The 21,527-nt window shown below is 39.3% G+C and overlaps 2 protein-coding genes across 2 annotated transcripts in view; one reads left to right on the forward strand and one right to left on the reverse strand.

The window, feature by feature from the left end:
* Positions 1 to 12,506, forward strand: part of KNTC1 (kinetochore associated 1) — a 72,134-nt gene extending 59,628 nt beyond the window's left edge. The window contains exons 54-62 of the mRNA XM_065417797.1: positions 1,798 to 1,933; positions 2,680 to 2,775; positions 3,626 to 3,682; positions 4,267 to 4,321; positions 4,417 to 4,480; positions 7,877 to 8,006; positions 9,010 to 9,099; positions 10,305 to 10,450; positions 12,365 to 12,506. Of these exons, the coding sequence (XP_065273869.1) occupies positions 1,798 to 1,933; positions 2,680 to 2,775; positions 3,626 to 3,682; positions 4,267 to 4,321; positions 4,417 to 4,480; positions 7,877 to 8,006; positions 9,010 to 9,099; positions 10,305 to 10,450; positions 12,365 to 12,506 (916 nt within the window). The remainder of the gene's footprint in view (positions 1 to 1,797; positions 1,934 to 2,679; positions 2,776 to 3,625; positions 3,683 to 4,266; positions 4,322 to 4,416; positions 4,481 to 7,876; positions 8,007 to 9,009; positions 9,100 to 10,304; positions 10,451 to 12,364) is intronic.
* A 2,592-nt stretch (positions 12,507 to 15,098) lies between these two features.
* On the reverse strand, positions 15,099 to 21,503 carry VPS29 (VPS29 retromer complex component). The gene is made up of 4 exons (XM_065417647.1): positions 21,343 to 21,503; positions 17,156 to 17,347; positions 16,254 to 16,489; positions 15,099 to 15,581 (listed from the first exon to the last, which is right to left on the reverse strand). The coding sequence occupies exons 1-4, from the start codon at positions 21,343 to 21,345 to the stop codon at positions 15,464 to 15,466; spliced, it is 549 nt and encodes a 182-aa protein (XP_065273719.1). The 5' UTR covers positions 21,346 to 21,503; the 3' UTR covers positions 15,099 to 15,463.
* Between the last annotated feature and the right edge of the window lie 24 nt (positions 21,504 to 21,527).

The following is a 21,527-nucleotide window of genomic DNA, read 5'->3' on the forward strand; positions in this document are numbered from 1 at the left end:
TAAACCTCTTAGAACAGCACTTTTGCTGATTTTTTTTTAATTAATTTGCTTTCCCTTTTCTCCTCCATTTTTTAACTTATTTCAGAAGCACACGCTTTGTCTTCTTGCATGTATCATACAATACTGCATAATAGTAGTGCCCATTTTTAACTCTGAAAGTGACTTAGAAATTTCTATGATGTCTGTGCTCAGGCATGAAGCTGATTTTTAACTACTTTCTTTGTAGAGATTAGGGTTATTTCCGTAATATTTGAAGCATTTTCTCTCACCATCTATGAGCCTTATGTTCAGTCCCTTTAGGAGTCTTGTCTTGGGTACACACCTTCTCCTTAGTCAACAGACACTGTATTTGGGGAGGATATTTGCCTCTGCAGAAAAATTATGAGTAATTGTAATTCTTTTAAGGTATTATCTCCTGTAGAGCCACGCTCTCCAACTCCTCTTGAGAATTTGGATTGTGGATTTCTTTTATAATTAATCTGGGGCAAGGGCCCATTTTATCCATAGAAAATGATGTCTAGAATGCATAATGCTGCGTACCTACATGTGTCTGTGTAATTCTATTAATCTCTGTGGGAAAGTGAGATTCTAATGTAAGAGTTACAGTAAGTTTTTAGTCACTAGTGATATTTTGAACTACCCATCCTTCTGTGATGTTCCCCTCTGGTGTTATCTGGACCGGCGATCTGCTAGGTCACTCCAATCCTTGACTCTGGGAGCCAGCCATACCCTGCTCTGCTGTGAGAATCCCCACTCCTGGGCTGTTCACACACAGCCTCTGGCATGTAAGCTGCTCCTTGGATTGTGCAACCGAATGACACTAGCCAATATCTCTGGTCCCAGACACAACCCTAGGAACCTCTGTCTTGCAGTGCCCAGTTATGCCTGCTGGACGCTGCAAGCTTATATGAGTTTGTCAATTTAACAAAGAAATTGATATGTACCAGGCTTGTTATCCCAAGGGGAACCTCTGATACGCTTCAAACCAAACACACTGCTTCAGGTAGAATAAACAAGCACATTTATTAACTATAAAGATAGATTTTACGTGATTATAAGGCAAAACATAACAAGTCAGATTTGGTCAAATGAAATAAAAGGAAAAACACATTCTAAGCTGATCTTAACACTTTCAATGTCCTTACAAACTTAGACGCTTCTCGCCACAGGCTGGCTGGTTGCTCTTCAGCCAGGCTCTCCCCTTTGATCAGTGCTTCAGTTGCTTGGTGTGGTGTCTGTAGATGTAGGTGGACGAGAGAGAGCGAGCATGGCAAAGTCTCTCCCTTTTATCATGTTCTTTCTTCCCTCTTGGCTTTGCTTCTCCCCCCTTCAGAGTCAGGGAGTCTCTCGAGGGAGTCACCCCCCTTCCTTTGGTCAAACAGATTCTTTTGTTGCTGCCTAGGCCAGCGTCCTTTGTTCCTGTGAAGCATGAAATTATAACCTATAACATTACTGTAACAATTACTGTAACATCACTATAACAACCATGCTCAGTGCATCATGAGCCTTCCGAAGACACCTAACATGACAAACTTTGCATTGGATACCACACAATCCTTTTATAAAGGTGAACCTGGGGGTGTAGGGTGTTCTCATTGTGCAGTATCTGGTTAATTACTAGAAAAATGTTGTGTCCAATAAAGTTGCTTTCATAAGACTATAGTTGATATTGGTATTGTCTCTTCTTCTTTTTTTAACCAGTAGTGCATTAAATTTAGTTTTATCCTAACCGGTAAGGACTACATGGATTATAAAACAGCTGTCACTATAAGTATCACAACTCTTCTGTTTTTGCAGGTATTTTCTACGATGCTTCATTTATCTGGCAGAGTTGGAAACAATGAACATTCCATATACCTATGAATCCTTTCACAGGAGTCCTAAAGAAGGAATGATTAAGGGACTGTGGAAAAACCATAGCCACGAACCCAGGGTATGATTAAGAAGAGAGAGTAAATTTGATGGTGTATATGTGTGAATAATTATATTATACATTTTGTGTGTGTGTGCATGCCTACATACTGTGTGTTTTGTATATTTTTAGTCTTTAGTTGCCTGCTGATTATTTTTCAAGGCCTTTTTAAAAAATTACATAATTTCACAGTGTAAAAATCTATTCTATTTTAATGGTACAAATATCAAAGGATGAGAGGTGTATACCTTTTGAGCAATTGTTAGTTATCTGACTATGCTAAATTGGCAGTGGAGCCTTAGCTATACCCGGTTATACACTTCATTTTGAATTTTTTGTTTTACATCCAGTGATTTGTTGCGTTAAAATATCCAGTGCTTCATTTATAACTTTAAAAAGTTGAGTTAAGGAATAACTGAAGAGAAGACAGAGAGGCAAGTTTCTGCGGAGAAATTATTACATGTGCAGAAAGGACACTATCCTACTGAGGAAAGTTTCAATGACAACACTTCTGTTTGTATACCCATAAGATGGAAATGGTCAGATCTTCAGCAGAGGGGCATAGTTCAAAATATGGAAATAAGAGAGCGAATGGGGTAACGGAAGAAACACCAACACATCAAATAAAATGTGGGGATTTTTAAACATGCTAACATCCTGCTTGTGTGTCTAAACCAACTTTGGGGATATATCATCTAGAAAACTACAGAGGATTCTAAGATAATGTAATTTAATGAAATAATTCAGTTTGTCTTGTTTTGCTTTAGGCTGCGAGACTGGTGACTGAACTTAGTTTAGAATATAAAGTGTATGATCCTCAACTCTGGAGTGGCTTACTGCAGAAACTACTTGGTTTCAATATGGTAAGGAACTTTTAGGTAATATTTGAAACATACTGTTCCATAGGGACATTAAAGAGATGCTACATTGGGGCAACTGTGTTTGCAAGCAAATGCAAAACAAACACACACTAGGCACATCAGCCTCTGATTGCTAAACAGTGAAATTAAAATGCATGTTATACAAACTTGGCTCGTGTAGGGAACAGTTGGCGTGCTGCAAGCTGCACTAACATGCTGCACACTAACTTTCCATGTGGACCCTGCTACTGTGCTCTAAAAGTTCCCTAGTGTTCTTTGATGTATGCTTATTTCAAAGTGGAATACATCAAAGTGCACTAAGAAACTTTTTAGTGCACAGTGGCAGGGGCAACACAGCTAGCTAGCATGTAGCATGCTGTAGATTTACATATCAGCATGCCACACAGTCTGTCACTGTGGGTTATTGCTGTCTTATCTGTGACTGATTATTTTTTTGTGCTGTTGGTAGTGAGAATTTCTAAAGCTTCAAGGGGTTTTGTATTTGTTTTTTAATTTATTGTGTGAAAACTTGAGCAGAACCATTCAAGATCTACATCATGAATTTTGGAAAATGACTCCTTTCAAAGTTAGTTGTAGGAGTGTATTTTGTTACACCACCAGATACAGACATATAATTGATAAAATGTTACATTCAACTTATTGAGATGCAGGATACATTGATAACATTCTTAATTTTGTAATACAAAATATTAATGTTTGCTTGGGTTGTCCAATTTAGGAACTGCAAATTCACAATTTAATGTCAAGAGCATAAGTATAATTTAATCCTTTAGGTTCTTGTATAAATCTATAAAATACTAAGACATTTTGTAATGGAATAATTGTTTTTCAGATTCATTATCTCAGGAAAGTTTTGATCGCAATTACTGGGGTTCCTTCATTATGGCAGGTATGTAAATCTCTTATGAATTTGCTCTGCGCCTCAGTTCATCTAAAATGGTATACTTTCCTTTTTGTAAACAGTTTTGTCATCTGTTGATGGAAAGTGCTAGACACAAGTATTCCATAATAAATGGTACCAAATTTTATTGCCATTTAGATGTAATTGTTGTTTTCTACTGTAGTGTAAGATTGTGTCATTGCTTCCTTTATTAGACCCTTATTTTGAGGGATTTGTAAATTGGTGGTAACGTTATTTTGTCTAGGTCAATCCTGCAAAGTCAGGAGTCTGGTAAAGACTAACTAGGAGGTCTGAGATTTATTTAGTGTCTGATGCCATTGCCTCTGGGAGCCATGGAGTTTAAAAAGAAAAATGTAGAGCTTAGACACTAGCCTCAGAAGGCAGACATCCAAGAACCCAATGTTTAAAATCTTACCGCTTAAATTCTAGAATATAGACTATAATAATGGATATTACCTTAGTCCAAAGTTGAGTTGTTTAAAAAAATGAATTTGATAGTTTCCAAAATTCTATATTGTGCTGGCTTGTGAATATTATGGGTGTTGTTTTAAAAATATATTTACTTTCAATAGATTCCTAACTTTAGCCGAGCTTGGAGAAGTGTAATTCTGGCACCATTTCTTGCAGGTAGGTTTATCCTTAGCTCTCTTTCATGGTTGTGTCATAATTTGGCAGTACTGTATTTTAGTTTGTCAATATCTCCTTTCTTTTTTTCCCCTCAGCTTCTTGTCCACCAAGTCCTAAGCAGTTAGAGGCATGCTGTGAATGTTTTGTTGTTCTACTGAAGTAAGTAAATGTTACATCCTGCATTTGGTTGGAAGATTGGAGGTGGGAAATACTGTGCGAGAGATTCTCACCCCTCCTCCAACCCTTTGCACCTGGTAAAAGGCTGAATCAGTGTAAAGAAACTCTAAAAGTCCTGGATCTGACTGGGGGAAATCCCTGTGGTGCTGGAACTAAGACAGACAGCCCCCTTCTCTGCAGGTTTTTAGGGGGCAGGGCCCAGGACATAGTGCTGTAGATTCTTGGCAGCACTGCTGTCCATAGGCAGCCAGGAACAGGTACCAAAAGTTAGACAGCCACTCACAGCATCTAAATTACACCAGGGCCTGCTCCAGCCCCTGGAGAAGCCCAGTGTCTGGACAATCCGAAGGTCACTTATAGCCACTTCGCCACCCTGTCCCTTCCACTGGGCTGTGAGTTCTGTGCTGCCTTTAGAGGCGCATCACAGAATCTCACTCTAAAAGTGCAATTAATCATAAAAAATGTTTACAGAGCATGAAGTGCACGAGAAACTTCCCAGACCATTAGTTTATAGCACAAGAAAAATGTTAAATAGAAAAATCATGTTGATTTATATTCTTATAGAGAATAAACATGACATTTTAAAGTATTAGCACTAATAATCAAACACAGACGTTTATACACAAAGTTAATCTATCCAAAATCGAGTTGTGTATGCATAAATGGTTTGTTCTCCCTCATCTGTATCCGTCTACATTCTAGTGAAGTCCTACAATTTTGCCACAGCTAGTTGTAGAAATTCTTGTGGCGACTTCAACAAAATAGTACCTAGCTCTTTTTAAAAGCACTATGTTTACTTATGGAAGTGTGCTTGCTTATGCTCAGTAGTAATTCTGTCTTGCATTTGTAACTACTAACTTGGTAGAAGATACAATAGCACAGTGGTTCTCAATTTTATTTTACCCCGAGACTCCTAAACTTAAATAGACAAACCTGCAGATCCACAACTCCTCCCTCATTAATTTGTTTCTTTCATGTTACTTTAATAGTTATCACAAATATTACTGTAGAGAAATTATTTGAACAGATCAACAAAAAACACAGCAAATTAAAATACTGACAGCTTACCTGATACTAATGATAAATTACAGCATTACTAGGTGATATATATAGGTATTTAGGGGGTGCTGGAGGCATGACACTACATATCCCCACACATGTTGCTTCTGGTAGGGACCAATCCATTCACAGACCTCCTTGATTTTACTGGTGGGCCCCTAAGGGTCTGCCAACCACTGCAATAGCAATATTTACAATAAATATTGGTGTGACAGCAATAGCAGCACAAAAGAGAGGAGATTCAAGCCATGGTTCTAACTTAGAGCACTGGTATATGTAGTTATACTATATAGAAGAACAATATTCTAGGCAGAGCTGATATTGCTGCTTAATTTGCTCTTAAGGTTGCCTGACACTTCCCATTGTCAGATCCTGTTTTCATTTGCCTTAACTCTGCCAAACTTTAACCATTCAGGCTGAAATTTCCCATGCTGGGTGTATGCCTTAAAGGCTCAGCCAAAATGGTTCAGCTATTTCTGAGAGTATGAGTAGATTCATAGATTCATAGATTCTAGGACTGGAAGGGACCTCGAGAGGTCATCGAGTCCAGTCCCCTGCCCGCATGGCAGGACCAAATACTGTCTAGACCATCCCTGACAGACATTTATCTAACCTACTCTTAAATATCTCCAGAGATGGAGATTCCACAACCTCCCTAGGCAATTTATTCCAGTGTTTAACCACCCTGACAGTTAGGAACTTTTTCCTAATGTCCAACCTAGACCTCCCTTGCTGCAGTTTAAGCCCATTGCTTCTTGCTCTATCCTCAGAGGCTAAGGTGAACAAGTTTTCTCCCTCCTCCTTATGACACCCTTTTAAATACCTGAAAACTGCTATCATGTCCCCTCTCAGTCTTCTCTTTTCCAAACTAAACAAACCCAATTCTTTCAGCCTTCCTTCATAGGTCAAAATGCATTGTTTTGCCCATGTTCAAACATTTTTAAAATGCTCTAGTGCTTCCGTGCTTTGGTGCTGGGACTTCAAATTTAGCAGGAAAGCAGTCATCCTAGCATCAGGTATGTGCCTTTTGCCCTCTCTGCAAACATCTGTCCAGATTTGCTCAAATTATAATCCCCTGGAAAAAATCCTAGTTCGCACAAACTCAGATTTGTTTGGCAGTTAAATTCTGTAAAGATTCTATCTGCACTGAGCATGCTTCAGACCAGAGGTACTAGAGCTCAGCAGGACTTTTTTCCCCGACAATTGCTCCTCCCAGCTGCCGGAGCACCTGACCTGAGAGCAGGAAGACTCTCCTGTGCTCTGCCACTTTTCTGGTGCTAAGGCATTGTGGAGGAGGAGAAAGAAGCAGCCATACTGGAATGCAGAGGGGTGAGAAATGGAGTGGGGGGGGTGGGAGGGCCTATAACCACTAGAATACACTGCTTTGTAGAATCTGAAATTGAATGCAGAAGTCCTCAGTCTCCACGTTCCCCTGCTGTCAGCAAATAGCTGTGAAATCCACTGGCAAAATGTTTCATCCCCACTTAGTGAGTGGTCCACATAGAGAATATCAGCCTACTGCTTTTACTAGTTACTTCCACTAGCTCATGTGGTACTGTGCCATGGAACTAATGTTCTGACTTCTACTGATGACCCTTGTTGGGGGTCAGAATAGCGTCACATGATAGCATTGATGGGGGGGGGGGGGCTTGGGTTTTTTTTTATCCATTACACATGAACTATGTTTGACTTTGCAACCTTAGTGTTCTTTTAACAGTTTTTAAAAATGCAATCTTATATAATGTCTGGGGGTCAATGTATACAATAAATATTGGTGTGACTGCATTTTTAATTATGTGGATTAGTATTTGAGAGATACAAGCAAAAAGTGACATAAGGAAGGGGAGGGGAAGGTGTGTTTGGCTTTTTCCCCCCTTGCAGACATCATTTTTAAAAAAGCACTCTTACCTGACAGAGAGATGATGTATTACATACATCTGCAGTTTTGGTAACTTCCCTAATTTGCCCCCATTAATTTCTGAATTTGCAGCATGTTATTGATCTAATAATACCTGACTGAAGCAGCAGATGCTTTTTAACAACCTATTTCTGTTAATTCACTGGAGAAATGGGGGGTAGTGGGGCACATTAGCATGGATTGTGTGCTCCCTTCCTCTGGTTGTATGGGGTTCATCAGAGCTGAGTGAGACAACAAATATTAAATGCAGTTGTTAACTGCCAATATAAAAATACCCTTTTTAAGCAACTAGTGAATAATGTAGGTATAAAACCATGCAACCCTGGAATTAATATAAGCTTTCTCTCAAAAATCTGAAGAAAAGGATAAGAATATTAACTAAGACACCTCCCCATCTGAAGGTGTCCTGTTCTAGCTGATCTAGATATAATTGGAATTGCAAGGCAATATGCACAGTTGGACCTTACAGCTTTTGCTCTGGGATGCTTGCTGCTGATTCCCCAGACTAAGAAGAGAGAGCAACAGATTCAGGTAAGCAGTGGTTTACATTTCTATGCACCTGAGCTGGCAAAAAAGCTCACAAAAGAAGGGCATGGAGCTTATTGCTCATGGGAAATGCATATTAATCGGCTTCTTCCATCAATACTGAGAATTTACATTAACCAAAACTAAACATTAGATTTCAACACCTGCTTAAGGTGAACAGAATGTGAAGAAAAGTAACCTATGTGCAGAAGCAATTAAAATTGATGCTACTGTGATAATGTTCAGTGTGATTATCATGGGACTAGTCCCATGTAAGCTATAAAATAGTGCTGTGATGCCTTAGTTAAAACAAATTTGTTTGCCCTAATTTTTAAAACTTGTAATCTGCCTAATAGTTTAGTTAGTTTCCTTAATATGAGACGCTTGACACCTTTGCCTCTCTTTAGAATGAACATTTGATGTGAGCATCTCACATGTTGTGACCCACACCTTTTCTTTGCATTAAAGCTGTGTCCCAGCTGCCAATTTGTATCTTCACTATTCCCTTTCCTTTCTCTCAGCATTTGCTCCTATGGAGTAAAGGAGGAGGATGGAGTAAAAGCTTCATGGGGCCCTGCATGCTGCTCCTACTACCAAGATAGCATTGGCAGTACTAATGCACACATTTTTAATTTATTCATATGGCACAATATTAATTTGTGAATACATCTACAAGCCACCCAAGGTTTAGTTTGTCTACATTTTACAAATGCTTGTCTATTTTTAGTTTCACACATTTTTACATTGTATTTGTATTTCTTTATGCAATATTTTTTCTTTTGTGGAGAGAGAAATTCCTTGGCTCAGTTTCCCACAATGGAGTAAATCCAAACTGTTGACCGCAAGTGTATAATAAATTCTGCTGTAGAACATGTTGCAGGAGTTAATCAAAACAAAAGCTTTTAAGCAAATAGTATGTACTGAAACCAAACAATTTCTCATTTGTTCCCCTGAGAATTTTTAGACTATAAAAATTCTGCATGTTTAACGTCAAACTAATTTTTCCAAGGGTTTCCTATCTTCATGTAACCCAGAGACTGTCCTACAGCAAGTAGATGAACACATGGACACTGGTGAGGTAGCAGGCTTTGCATCACAGGTAAATAAACTAATGTAATCTCCTTATTCATAGACTTTAAGAGGAGAAGGGGCCATTAGACCATCTAGTCTGACCTGTGTATCTCAGGCTATTAACTTTCACCCAGTTACTCCTATGTTGAGCCCAAAAATGTGTCTGGCTAAAGCCTATTTTCTAGAAAGATATCCAGTCTTGATTTTGAAGATAGCAAGAGATGGAGAATCCCACCACTTCCACTGGGAGTTTGTTCTAGTGGTTAGTCACTCTGTTAAACTTGTGCCCTATTTCTAGGTTGAATTTGTCTGGCTTCAGCTTCTAGCCATTGGTTTCGGTTATGCCTTTCTCTGCTAGATTAAAGAGCCCTTTAGTACCCAGTATTCTTACCTTGTGAAGGGATTTATACACTAATCAAGTCACCTCAATTTTTCTTTATGATAAATTAACCAGACTAAGCTCTTTAACGCTCACTGTAAGGCATTTTCTCCAGCCCTGGAATCATTTTTGCAGTTCTTCTGCACCCTGTCCAATTGTTTGTGGTTTTTTTAAGAAGTAAACACCAGAACCTTATGCATTATTCCAGAAGCGGTCACACCAATGCCATACAGAAAGATCACCTCCCTACTTATTTCTCCCTCATTTAAACATCCAAGGATTGTACCAACCCTTTTTGCTTGATTAATAAGATGGTAACAAAGAAAAACACAAGTTTGATGCACAGAAGGGCATTGTTAGTACACTTTGTTTGTTACCAAAATAAGTCAGTAGTAGTTGTAAGGAAATAAATTTTTGCAGTCTGTTAATTATTCTGTAATTGACTCACTGACGACTGTGATTACACAATGCTGTTCCGTAGCACACTCCATGTATGGAGGGCAGCATTGTTTGAAGAATAGCTAACTGTCAGATCAGTAGTATGGTACTAACTAAACACAGCAAGGCTCTAACCAAACAAAACTGCTAAGAACAGCTCTATACTGTTTTTCTGGCTCTGTCTGACTCACTGTGGGTGAGTTTACTTAATTTCCCTATCTGAGAGACAAGAATATTTAATCCTCAAATCATCCTACCTTCTTTATAAGAGAGCTTATATTTTCAAAGTGCTGTAAAAACATTAAGTGGAAAAAAGCTAGTAAGATAGACCCTTAACAAACAAATAAGAGCTCAGTATAGGAAAATTTAATTTAATTGTATCTAAAATATTTAAATAACTCTTCTGCCACTTTCAGATTAGGTGTTTAATTCTGGACAACATCATAAACGAGAAACAATATGAAAGATTTTTGAAAACAAAATACTTCCCATTATTGAAGCTACAGGTGATGAACACTCACAGAGTGAAAGAATTAGTGGATTACCTTGTCAACAAGAGCTGGTAGGTTAACAAGGTGTAGTATGGTGGTGCACTGTAGATAAAATTAGAAAAAACTCCTATGGAAGTTAGAATCTTACAGTATTTACTGTAACTTTTTTGTTTACTAGGACTCTAGTGACTTACCAGCACACCGTATCCAAGAGTTTTACAAGCACTGACAATTAAATGTTTTTTCTTTAAGGTGACTAAGAAATCCTCCATGCTCCCTGGCACTCTACTTACAGTGCTGGGGGCATTGTCTGAAAGTAATGGATCACTTATTTGGTAAAGTTATTTGTACCAAACTTCAGGAGTTGGCATTTTGCTCCTTGACTCAATAAGACTTGGACATGTGTTCTATTGAGATGAAAAGAGTAAGCTTACTGAAAGTTCCACAGAACAGCAGTTTTCAAACTGCAGACTATGAAACAGCCTATTGAGCTGACTGGTCACATGGGACTGGCTCTCTAGGGTTTTTTTATGGAAATTAGCAGCGGTAAACAAATATTTACTCTCCCAGATGAGCAACTATACGTGCCACAGTGTTTTGTGATCACAAATGGGTGAGGCTGCGTGTCTGTCATAGATTCCGTGACTTTCTGTGACCTCCATGGCGGTTGGCTCCGGGGCTGCCCAAGCAGCTCAGGCAGCCCCAGGGCCAGCCGCACCAGCCGCTGCTGGGCCAGTCTCAGGCCACCGTGGACCCTCTCTCTCAGCAGCAGTTTAGGTGTGGGAGGGAGCTCAGGGCTGGGGCAGAGGGTTATGGTGTGGGGCAGCACTTACCTCAGGGGGGCTTCCTGGAAGCGGCAGGCATGTCCCTGCAGCTCCTAGGTGGAGGGGCCAGGGGGCTATGCACCCTGCCCCTGCCTACAGCCACCATCCCAGCAGTCAATGTGAGCTGCGGAGCTGGCGCTCGTGGCAAGGGGCAGGGCATCAAGCCCCCCCCACACACACACATGGCCTTCCCTCCCCCTAGGAGCTGCAGAGACATGCTGGCTGCTTCCAGGGAGCTGTGTGGAGCCAGGTAGGGAGCTTGCCAGCCCCACCAATCTTCCTCTCTCCCCCAGCACCAGCAGGGGTCCCAGACCACCATCCCAGGCTACCACCTCAGGGCCCAAGTTTCAGTTAGGGCTATATAGTACAAGTCATGGACCGATCACGGGTTGTGAATTTTTGTTTTCTGCCTGTGACTTGTCCATGACTTTTACTAAAAATACCCCTGACTAAAACTTAGCCTTACACATGGATAGAAATCCACTGTAAGTCTAAACTCCTGCTATAGGGTATAGCAGGTGTTGGCTTTTCATAAATAACTAGGTTTTAGGGAGACCTTTTTCCCTTCCAGGATTATCTACTGAAAAGGGGTAGAGAAAAATAGTCAAAACTCCTGTTAGGCCTTCAGGGCAGGGGTGGCCAACCTGTGGCTCCGGAGCCACATGCAGCTCCTTGTATAGGCGCCGACTCTGGGGCTGGAGCTACAGGCGCCAACTTTCCAATGTGCCAGGGGGTGCTCACTGCTCAACCCCTGGCTCTGCCACAGTCCCTGCCCCCACCCCTTCCTCTGAGCCTGTTCTTCCCTCCCATCACCACCCCTCCCCGAGCCTCCTGCACACCACAAAACAGCTGATCAGGAGGAAGGGGGAGGCGCTGATTGGCGGGGCTGCTGGTGGGGAGCTGATTTGGGGGGGGGGGGCTGGTGACATTACTGTAGCTCTTTGGCAATGTACAGTGGTAAATACTGGCTCCTTCTCAGGCTGGCCACCCGTGCTTTAGGGAATTGGAAAAGAAGAAGAGAAATCACAAAAACTTTGTTTATATGCATTGTTTTATAGTTAAATGCACGTTGTCTAAATTCTCCGCATTGTGGAGTATTATGGGAATTGAGGGAGATTAGTTTTGTCAGCTGTGAAACAAACTTTATTTTGTCCTTTACAGCATGGATGATGCAGCAGCCCTAATAGTAGAATATCAGAAACGATGTGGAAATCCCATTCTGGCAGATAGATCATCTTGTGATATTTTGAAGGTAAAAGGCTTTAGTTATCCGACTTATCTTGGTTTAAAGAGAAAATACTGAAACCTAAGACATTCATTCAGACTAAAGAACAAGATGCTCTTAGACCAGTTAAAGACTCTCATATATTAGTTATTTTTCTATTTTAGTATCATTTCATGGTAGAATTCTAAGTTTCAAATATGCAAATAAAATCTATGCAATATTTCTTATATAAAAAGGGAACTTTATGCCTATTTCAATGCTCCTATCCCATTTTCCTATAAACTTATCCATTTGTAATACTTCTATTCCTATAAAAAGTTACTAAGCTCTTGTGTGTTCCTCTTTTCTTCCCCTCCAGATGTTTCTGAGTGGACCAGAGTAGACTTCTGCATTTTCTTACTGGAAACAGCTATCCCGAGGAGCATGTAACTTGATCTATATCCCTTCTCTTCCAGGGGCAAGATTGTTTCAAACTGTATTGGTCACATGCATTGTGTTTAAAGGGGAACTAAGCTGAAACCTCCTAAGTACCCTTTCAACAAAAGTTACCATTCACTTTTTTTTTTTTAATTGCTCCTGGCTAACAGACATTCACATTAGTTTAAGTGTGCTGTCCCATGTGAAGGAGTTAAAGGCTTCCCTTACATTGTATGACCGCTTTCTTCTCTTCCACTTCCCCCTCCCAGACAACTTGGTTTAATCTCAGCACTTCAATACTGGAAATAATTAAGTGAGAATTTTAAACTTCACTTCCTTTCAAGAGTTATATGAAGTCATTGCTGTGGCTTTCTAATTTCTCCTCAATGTCAGGCTTTTTTGCTTTGTTTTTTAAACAACCTTTCCTAGTCTCAAATCCTATTAAGATAAAATTCACTTTGTAAGCTGTGTGATAAGGATTTCTAAACAAGATTGTAAATGTTAGTGTATCTTATGTAAAATATTTTGTAGACTTGGTTTTCATTCAAGGATGGACACAAATAAAACAGACAAGCTCAAATTTTGAACTTAACGTAGAAAATACTAATGTTTGTAATGTAAACTAACTAACTAAGACATTCTCCCCAGACTTTCTATACATGCTACTTGAATAGGGTAAGTTGGTACTGATTTCAGTGAAATTAATATTTTAGATAATTTCTCTAAAACCAACTGTGTGTATAAACAAACAATTTAACTGCCATTGTTTTATTGTGACACTATTCTTTCTTTGAGACAAAAGTATATGGATGAATTCCTCCAAAGAAAACTGAGTACCTTCCTAAAACTGAGTGGAAACATGCCAATAAACTGAGCACACTTAAAATAGATACAACCAACCTGTGCCCTTATATCTTTAAGACCCATGTATATATTCTAGTAATATCATACTAACAAAAGTAATAACCAGATGGCCGTTTAATTAATCTAGCAATAGTTCTGTTTTTCAGCTGTCAGCTAATGCAGACTGAATAACACAGTAAAACAGATAAGGGACTAAGTTGAATAAGTGTTATACCAGCTGAGTGAGGAGAAGGAAATTAGAAAAAGCTTTGTCCTTGAGTTATAAGAAGATACACCTACAATAAATACTCTCAGCACTTGAAAGGAGAATCACTCTCTTTCGTGGAAAAGCAGTTTCTTGTAAAAACAGTTAGCTATTCTAGTGTAGCAAGCCACTCTCAGAATGCAGAGAAAAAGATGCTTGCTGTTCTTTATGAAACAAACATCAATAATACTCTACAAGAAACGCTGCTATGGCTCCCTTTCTTAGTGGGATAATTAGTACAAAATGGCAGGCATGAGCAACAGAAGCTACCCTACTATGTGGAGCTTGGGTTGAGTGGTTTCAGCTGAGAATAGGAAATCCACAAGTCCTAGTATTTCAAAACCAAAAATGAACTATGGTCTTCAACTTTCTAAAGATGAGCAAGTCAAGTGAAACTAAACTGTCTAAACTCTTGTATACAGACGGGACCACTTCTATATAACCTCAGTTTAACATTTTATCTTGATTTACTTTTTCCTTTAAATCTGGAGTAAGTAAGGCAAAGCTAATCAGATGGTCATTGGTTAAACTGGAACAAGTAATTGAAGACAGTTTGTGTATGCTCCAAAACTGGTCATGCAGTGCTTTAGAACTAGTTTGATTTCATAGAGAAGTTGTACTTTAAGTAACAGAACCTTAACATTAGTTTTATCCTGGTAATTTCAGGAACAGTATTAAATCATTTTACTCTTGCTCTTGGCTTAGACACTAATCTGAGTGAGAAATATTAAATATGGTTTAAAACAAACACGTTATGGCTCACTTCTTACTGTTTGTTCACACATGCTTCATTTTAGCTATTCCAAAATAATTTTGTGCGGCCACTTATTCTGGAATAAGTGCCAGTTCCAAAGTGGATTAAACTAATTACAAATAATAAACTCATTCCACCACATAGGGCATATTTCAGAATAGCAACTGCACTCTAAATTCACACCCTACTTTAATTCAGTTTAAGTTTCACGGGTTAGACAAGTCTTTTGCTGTCAAGAGGCTTCAGCTAATTTTTTTCTAAAAATGGATAAATTACTTTAAATTGCATTAAATGTGCAGGTTCTGTAAATGCTATTACCAAAAGTAGAGTACTGTCACAAGCTTATGAATAATTCAGTATATTTCAAAAGAATTTCAACTGTTACACGTAACTTTGCCTTAATGGTTTATCATTCAAAATATATTTTATATAAATAAAACCTGACTGATTGAAAAACAAGTTTTATTACAACATGAAAGGTAGTTATTTAACAAGACTGATTGTACACCTAAGGCATTTTGCACCATAACAGGATATTTTACAAGCTGAACCATACATAGAAAACAAGCAAGAATGTGCCATTGTTTGGAAGCTATGTATTATAAACTAGTTACACTGCTATAGGCTACAAGCAGTTAGCAAGTGTTTAATACTGCAAACAATCAAATATTGCAGACAGTTTGTGGTTCTTGAATGCTCAGTTACTTGACTAGAACAAGAGGAAATGAGATGGTAAAGAGCACCAGAAGATTCATTTTAGGGTTTTTTGTACTCAATTCTTTCTACTTTCACATCATCTCCAATTAGTTGATACACATAGGTCACTACTGTGGAAGCTTGGATATCCATCAGCACAAATGAAGGAATGATGTTGCTGGAAAGAAAAACTGATTGTTAATATCAGGTAATTATAAAACTCCAACATTAGGTATTTCTCAAAGCTAGATTCCTTAATGAGTTGCTCCAAGGAATTTGAATTTTATAAGCATGATCTAACAAAAAGTTGGAAAACAAGACTAGATATTTCAACAAACTCATCTTAAGCAAATGGATTTAGAAGGTATTGTAGGAAAATCTTTGACACCAACAGCACAATGTGTTTTGGTTATCTAGCAAATAACCCTAAAAATTAACTCAGGCACAGCAGCTGTTTCCTCTGATAATTCCCCAGCAGTGATGTTAACTATCTATTCAACCTGACAAAGATTAGGAAGGCTTTAGTTATTACTTTCTAGTCTGTGTGCACAGGAAAGAGGCAGCAACAATAAAAACACACACATGCTGAGCAGCTGTTTTCAACCTTTTCTTTTCTAGACCCAAACCTTTGAGAAGTGATACAGAAATGCAATACTGAAGTTTCAAAAAAAAAAAATCATGTTAGTGTGGATAAAGCCTGTTAGTATGTATACGGCTTGAAGATAAACATGTATCATGATAACAGGTGTATTAGAACAGTTATTACTGTAAAATTAGTGCTGATGAACAATGATGGGTGTGATATAAAAACCTAGGTAAATAGACAACTGTCCAACTTATTTTAACTCACTTCTCCAAGGCACTATAAGCTCCTGTGGCTGACCCGGGGTTGATGTAGAACTTGTTTTCATGCTCAAATGCCTCAAATTTGTGGGTATGCCCTGAAATTAAAATGTCCACATCAAACTGCCTTTGTAGCAGTGCCAGGCTGGCCATATCTCCCCATGGTATAACTTGATGGCCATGGATCAGCCCAATTTTGAACTGCCCAACGGTTACAACTTTCTGTTCTGGATAATTCAGGTTCTAAAAATTAAACAAATATACAACATACAGATTACATATACTGAAACAGATTCCATCTTCAAAGGAAATTAAGTTATTTGCTATGTATTCATATCACACAAAAACCTGCTACTCCTGAGAATGAGCTAGAGACCCTCTTCAACTTAAGTTTTTCTTCACTGAAGAATGCAGAAACTTCTAGCAGGAATACCACACCCAGCCAGAAATCAACTGCATCAAAGCCAACTATGTTGCCTTAAAGGTGACACCAAGACTGAAAAGCTTATAGAAATATTGCAATAATAAATTTATTTACAGTTTCAAAATTAATTTAGAATTACAAAACTGCATCTGACCAAGGAACTTCAACATCTTGGCAACAGCGGCTATTTGATGGCAAATAGGTTCAACTATTTTATTACAATGCTTAATCAAATGTAATTAAATAAACCAAACTACATGAATTCAAGAGTCAGCTTTGTCCTTCTTGGGCATGGGGTAAGAAGTAGGCTTAAGTCATTTTACTGGTTAGGACTATAAAGTACTGCTTATTTGCTTTTTACCCTGTTCTTTATTAAGTAACTATAACTGTCTCAATTTTGTCCATTTCCTTAAATGGTGTAAAGGGAGTTATAAATAACTCAAGTGTCAGACTGTTTTTAAAAGTCTTTGTAGAGAGGTCATTACCTCATCAAAGTCTCCTCTTACGATGTGAACATCCCCAGCCAAAGTCTTGAGATAGTCATAGCTCTCCTTGGTGCAGAGGTTTCCGGTGCAGAGGATGTGCTGGATCTTTCCTGGGACCAGCAGTTTTTTGAACTTAGCTGGGAGGTAGTTGCATCGATGTGGGATGTGAAGGTCTCCTAATACTAATACCAGCTTATCAGGTGTCAAGGACAGGAAAAAGAGAGAAGAATTACAGAACCTAACTGGAGCCAATAAAAATCAAGAAGCAAGAAATTTGCAAGCTTGGTTATCTTCAATTTCACAATTCTGCATTTCTGATGCAAAATTATTGAAAAAAGAACTGAAACTGAGCTTATGATTGGGATGTGGGTCTCAAAGTGAGTGATGTCTCACTAAGAGAGTGGTACAGACTGATGCCTTGTCTACACTACAAGGGTTTTGCCAATATAGGTATGGCATTAAAACCCTCTAGCAATAGATGCACTTAATATGAAAGTCCTTGTACTTGTATAATTTATGCTGGTTTTGGGAAATGGCATAACCTATACCAGTACAAGCACAGTTATACTGGTGTAACTGCATCTACAGTCCACCTTATATTGGTTGTTAGTAAAAAAGACACATTCCTGTCAGACATAGCTTAAGTGGTAAAATTTAAGTTTAGACCAGGCCTAGGTGATGGCTACTTCCCTTTCATTATTTCAAGTTTCCCTTTACTTCAGTATTTAATCATTTTGTTTTCCTAAAATGAGTTTGCAGTGTGTCTCAGTGTTTAAACTGAATAAAAAGTTTGTCAAAAGCCAAAATAATAAAACCATCTTAGCTTCCATTAGACTGTATCAAGTACATCTTTGTCAAAAAGTTGATTTTAATAGAGCATTGTAAGCTGAACATGAACCAGACCAGAATAGAACTATGAATACATAAAACTATTCAAGAAAATGCTCTATGAAGCATGGTAAGTGCTGACAGAATACAAGTGATGCAATCAACCAACAAGTAATATCTGTTAGTCTATCTCTCAAATCTAGGATGTCACCATTATTAAATAAATCACCTGTACTATCATCACACCTTTAATTTGAATAATTGATTACAAAGGTAGCCTACAATGTAATGTCACAGACTTTTTAAACTTGTTATTTAGGAAACAAAATTAATGCAGACAAAGTATCAATAAGCCAAGCTTAATTTGATTATGCAACAACTCTGAAAAGGGTTGTAAAGAAAAAATTGTTACAGGCCACATGAACATCGGATAAAAAGCAAGCATTCCTATTATTCTGATAAATAAGTCAATATACTACTTGTTTTCTTCCAAGTGTAGTGTTGTTGATTTATGGTAATACCCAAAATGTAATAACATTGGGCTAGTCTACACTGGCAACACTTTAACGTGGCTTGTGTAGCCGCGGCAGAGCGCTGGGAGAGAGCTCTCCTGGCCCTAAAAAAACCCACCTCCGTGAGGGGCATAGCTACCAGTGGTGGGAGCATGGTTCCCGGCGCTGGTGCACTGTCTACACTGGCGCTTTACAGTACTGAAACTTGCTGGGTGAGTGGTTTTTCACACCCCTGAGCAAGAAAATTGCAGCACTGTAAATTGCCAGTGTAGATAAGTCCATTGTAAACAAACATATAAGCTGCTCTCCAGACAAATATAAAAGTTAGATATCACTACTTGTAGCTACACTATGAATTAACCATAACCTTGTCTAGATTATAAATTTCGTCCTTTGCATTTTATTCCAGCAAACATGCAGCAGCACTCAACAATGTTAACAGAAGTGCAGATAGGGCTCAGGCATTTTTACCAGTGTTGTGAAAGCCTGCTCAGTGTAAGGGTACGGCTACACTACTCGCCGGATCGGTGGGTAGTGATTGATCTCTCGGGAATCGATTTATCGCGTCTCACCTAGACGCGATAAATCGATCCCCGAACGCGCTCCCCGTCGACTCCGGAACTCCGCCGCTGCGAGAGGCGGAAACAGAGTCAACAGGGGAGCGGCGGCTGTCGATCCTGTGCCGCGAGGACGCAAAGTAAGTCAATCTAAGTCGATCTAAGATACGTCGACTTCAGCTACGCTGTTCTCATAGCTGAAGTTGCAGATCTTAGATCGATTCCCGCCCCCCAGTGTAGACCAGGCCCAAGTATCCAAACTATGCAAGAGAGGGGAATTGAAAGAATTGGTAAAGTGATACAGAATCTTTAACCTGTGAGCCACCGGTTCAAGTCCAAGTCAGTAGTGATATAAAGCACTTACTTCTTCTGGTAGTCTCAGAAATAAGAAGGCCTTCCACTAGTTCCCAGTGGACAGATGTCTTATTACTCCTAAAGATGGTCCCTCCAGCTCAAAAAGGAAGCACAGTGGCAAGACAGTGAAGTTTGCTGGGCTAGTGCCAGTGTTAGTGTTGTACCTGTTCACTGGATAGGCCTTCATTCCTCAGGGCTGTTAGGCTTTTCACCAGCACTTTGTTTATATTAAAAATTCGATAGGGCAAGGGAGGGAGAAACTTAAATTCTGGCCTTCCTGTGCTACAAACTTTAAAAAAGTGAGCTAACATACTTGAGCTCCCATATTGTTAGAAAATTTTAAAATTTACATTATAACAATGTTATACCCTCTACATACTGATAGCATAACCATGTTAACTGAAACAGTTTTAAAACAATTTCCTAATATGGCTGATTTTGTAGCATAACTGATTTTGATGGCAACAAAACAATATGTGGGGTCTTTAATCAAGTCTTACAAGATTTACATGCAACACTAGCTAGTTACATATGTAACGCCCTCCCCCAAATTATGCTCTCAGTTAGAGACACTCAACCTCGCTGAATCCAATATGTGTTGATGAATTGAGAGAAACCATTTTAGCCCCTAGTTCAGATTCAAGTTTCCACCTATCAAGATAACTTGCTAGACTACAACAAGCAGCATTTTCTGCTGTACTAACTGTATCACATTTATCTCTGATAGACACAACAATCATGACAAAAAGCACATAAGAATTTGGCTTTCAACAGAAATTTAGTTGCGGTCTTCACTATGGATTGGCTAGCAGCTATTCCATAATTCATACCTATTTTAACATTTAGTAACATTGACAAATCATCTACCACCAGTGTTAGCAAGAGCCAAGAGGAGTAAACTTACTCTGTGCCCAGCCTTATTGGAATGAAGAAGTTGATTGCAGACAGGGGGAATGAAAAAACAGGGTGAAACATGAACAATGTTAAAAGAAAGCAACAGAAAAGAAAAAAATAGACATATGAATAGCCAAATAATGATTTTTTTTTAATGTTATGAAAGGAAGTGTTAAAAAATCAGCTTTCCTGAAACTGTCTGAAACAATATTGGAAGACTTTTTCAAGTTGCCACTTCACAAAATATTCATACCACCTGTTGAAACTTTCCAGTGAACCAGTTATTCTTTTGAATATTTTTCTTCTACCCCAATCTTTTTGAATTTCACATTAGACTGACTTAGTAAACAGTGACTGATCAGAATTTCCCCCCCAAAAACAAGAATCTCCATTGATGTCAATTTCATGGATTTCTATTCTTCCAATAAATTGGTCACATATACTTCCAAAAAAGATTATTCATATAAATGAATACTATTAAAGCAAACAATGTTGAAGATTACATGGTTAATACAAAATAGCATTCAAAAGAAATACAGAGGAACCTTGCTAATTTGCCTAGATGCCTGGGGGCCCAATATGAATTTCTGAACTTGGCATTAAGATGCACGTGAACAAGAGATAAAAAGCCAGGGACTGTTTTATAAACAGTTGCTTAGTTTTAGTTATTCTGTTACTTCGCAGTAAGCGGGTTAGTCTATATGTTGTGTCAAGTTAAGTGTGAAGAACAGCAAGGCCCCGATACAGAACTGTCCCTACAATTAAAGCTTTGGGACGAGGAGTCCGTTTTCGGTGAGCGTCACGAGACGGGAGGATTAGCACGGTTCTGCTGTATCGCCGTGGCTAATGTAGCTCCGATCCCAGGGGAGCAGGGACGCCTCTGGCCCAGGAGCGCGATGGGGAGGGGGGCGGGACGGGGGCCCTGGGGCAACAACGCACTGGGGGTGGGAAGGGGAGCATGGCCCCGGAGCTGGGCCCTCTCCAGCGTAGGGTGCGGGTCGGGAGCTCCCTCTCACCGCCCACAGTCCCCGGGGTGGCTCACCATCCTGCTCCAGTCCACTCGTCACCTCCTTCCCTTCCGGTCCGCTCCGCTCCGCAAAGGGCCAAGGAGCAGCGGGCCGTCACGGATTCCGGAAGCCAAGGGCGGTTACAGCCTACGGCAGCTAGAAGGGATCATTCCAAGTCGGTACACACGAGGGCGCGTTCCTTAGCCGTCAGGCCTCGCGC

Source organism: Emys orbicularis, chromosome 16 (genome assembly GCF_028017835.1).
Source record: "Emys orbicularis isolate rEmyOrb1 chromosome 16, rEmyOrb1.hap1, whole genome shotgun sequence".
Lineage (NCBI taxonomy): Eukaryota > Metazoa > Chordata > Testudines > Emydidae > Emys > Emys orbicularis.